The sequence below is a fragment of the Colletotrichum tamarilloi genome (genome assembly GCF_030869305.1).
Source record: "Colletotrichum tamarilloi strain Tom-12 chromosome Unknown Scaffold_415.1, whole genome shotgun sequence".
NCBI lineage: Eukaryota > Fungi > Ascomycota > Sordariomycetes > Glomerellales > Glomerellaceae > Colletotrichum > Colletotrichum tamarilloi.
In genome coordinates, this window is record NW_026849796.1 from 1 (window position 1) to 2,481 (window position 2,481).

At 55.3% G+C, this 2,481-nt stretch overlaps 2 protein-coding genes across 2 annotated transcripts; one reads left to right on the forward strand and one right to left on the reverse strand.

Annotated features, from left to right (window-relative positions):
- Nucleotides 1-266: 266 nt before the first annotated feature.
- CTAM01_17212 (uncharacterized protein) lies at nt 267-944 on the forward strand (the record flags this gene model as incomplete). The annotated part of the gene is made up of 1 exon (XM_060533200.1): nt 267-944. One exon carries the CDS (start codon nt 267-269, stop codon nt 942-944), a length of 678 nt encoding a protein of 225 aa, XP_060372221.1.
- Nucleotides 945-1,308: 364 nt separating this feature from the next.
- Nucleotides 1,309-2,481, reverse strand: CTAM01_17213 (uncharacterized protein; the record flags this gene model as incomplete). The annotated part of the gene is made up of 2 exons (XM_060533201.1): nt 1,309-1,787; nt 1,898-2,481. Coding segments are annotated over 2 exons (1,063 nt in total), but the record flags the coding sequence as incomplete, so codon positions are not given.

Below are 2,481 nucleotides of genomic sequence, written 5' to 3' on the forward strand. Positions count from 1 at the left end.
ACAAGGCGCTGTGTGCTGGCGTTTGTGAGGGCGTGCAGGGTCTCTACGCTGAACTTGCTCTGCCTTGACCAGGGGACTGAATCCACTGCTAAATGGACTGGGGTCCTGGCTTGTATTTCTCAAGTTCAGAGAGCGCTCTGAGAGCCAGGCTTCGCAGCGGCCGCATGTACAGGCCATGTCCGGAGACTATATACATAGGTGTCGGCAGCCTGCAGTCTTTTGCACACTCTTGTCTGCATTATCTATGGCCAAGTTCACCGTGCCTAATGTACGCAGACGAATTCTCCTGCGTAATCACAAGGTTCTGTTCCAAACCAATCCACGACTCAACTTCGGCACCGCTGCTGTGGTGGCTCTGGAACGATCTACTCGACGCCCTGCCGCCGATAGGTGGGACGCGGAAATGCAGACTCGACTTCAAACCCGCCTTGAGGACTGACATAGCCCTGCCCTATGCGCTCACCATCGACATTTCAAGCAAAAACAACAAAGACAACATCGAGCTTACTGCGTCGTATGGCGGGCTATTTGATGAGCGGCGCATCTTTGATGCATCTATCACGCAATTTGGCTTTCCCAAGTCGGAAAAGTACGGCAAGCTGACCAAGGCTACCCTGGACATCAGCCAAGACCCGTACGAAGGAAACGGCTGCGTCGCTGACATTTTTGAATACCTCGTGCCTTGTTTGGAGAGCGAATGGCGGCGCGCCATGAACGCCTTACCTGCAGAGAAAGAGGAGGACCTGGTCATCGCTCTAGCTAAGAGTGGCAAAGCGGGAGACGACCGCTTCCCCATATCGGAGAACCAACAACAGCAGTTCCGGAACCTGCTACGGCGCTTTCCGATCGACGCCAGGGAATACCTAGCCGAGAATGGGCTCGTAGGAATGGAGAAGGGACCGTACAGCGAGTCTGCATTCCAAGCCCCAGGTCCGAAGGACTAGGACGTGGGCGAGTGTTCATCTACCAGTATTTGATCAGCGCCATCTTTCTCACCTTGTATTCGGACTTTTCCCCGTCTCCACATAAGCTGAGTAGATAGGAAACCCCGAATACGTACGTCTCCAAATATGGTTCTTTCGCCGATATCTTTGAGCTAGCACTGCGAGTGAATTCTATGCTATAAAAATATCCGTCGCGGGGCGTCATGTCACGGCCCCGCAAGTAGGACGCTAGACTCATACCATCAAAACTAACCATACAAACCGTCCTGCCCTCGCGCTCATCTCCGCGGCGATGTGCAACCTTGGGACATGGCGAGAAGACAGATGCAAGTGATAAAACTAAAGTACTTGGATTGTTTCTACATCAAAGTCTGGACTTTGGGGCCCGCTCTGCTACCACGTCGTCCGTACGAGCCCCAAAAGCCGGCAGGGTCTTGATGAAGTCTTCCATGTCTCCCTCTTCAACCAACGGCGCCGTGATGTAGTCTTTAGCATTGGCCCTTTCCATCAGCGTGGGCAAGAGGGGCAGCAAGTTGGAGTATGCCCTGTTCTCGTCGTCCCGCAACGCAGATCGAGTGCCGTAGTCGTTTTCGACAAACCAGGACGGATCCTTCTGAATGCAAGACTTTTCAAACACATCGAGCACCTCGGGCGCGATGTTGCCTTGCGCCTGAGCTGCCTCGTAGGCCATGCGCTGTCCAATGGCCTCCACCATCGCTCTGCATCGAGGGAGAACGCTGTTATTATAGGCCGTGCCCCTCAAGCTGCCGGATGCGCCGAGTGCGAGGTTTTTGTCTCTCGCAACCTCTTCGATCATCCCGGCTTCATACATGGCAAGAGATCCTGTCGGATCAGTCGGTTGTGGAAGGCCATATCTGTTCACGAGGAGTTCAGAAGCGAGACCTAGGAGGTGTCAGGGCCCATATCTAGGCTCGTGTATGAAGAAGACCTACGAATGCTTATAACAAGAGTGTCACCCTCGGCCACGGAGTTCCCCTGGAAGGTTGATGCGAGTTCGCTTATCTGATTGTGCGCGTACAGGCCCTGCCAGCCACATCGCTCCGCCAGCTCGTGAAGTAAACGAGACGATCGCACAACCAAGACTTTGAAGACGGTAGCGATCCCTCGGCGGACGTCTGCGTTGTGATTGTGGTTGGTGAACTCGCCAACGCTCCACTTGGCATATGCATGCAAGACTTCCCCGTGCGCCAGGGCTTCCAGGATCGGTCTCTGCTGTGTGCTGAACTGCATGATGGGCAGTCTGTTCCTATCTCCGACCAGACGACGCTGGCTGTACAGGGCGGCGATGCAGCCCGCAACTCGGATGGCAGACACCCCCATGATGGAGAGTGAGAGCGTGCCGACGGATACCCTCCAGATGTGGGCAAGAAACTCCTCTCGCTCGTTGTCACCTCGCGACGCCGATCCCAGAAGCGCTTCGGGCTGAAGCCTCACGTTGTGAAACGTCGTGATGGAGTGGTCCAGCGGCTTGGTCCCGGCCCGCACAGGGAGCACACGCGACACAACGCCGTCACAC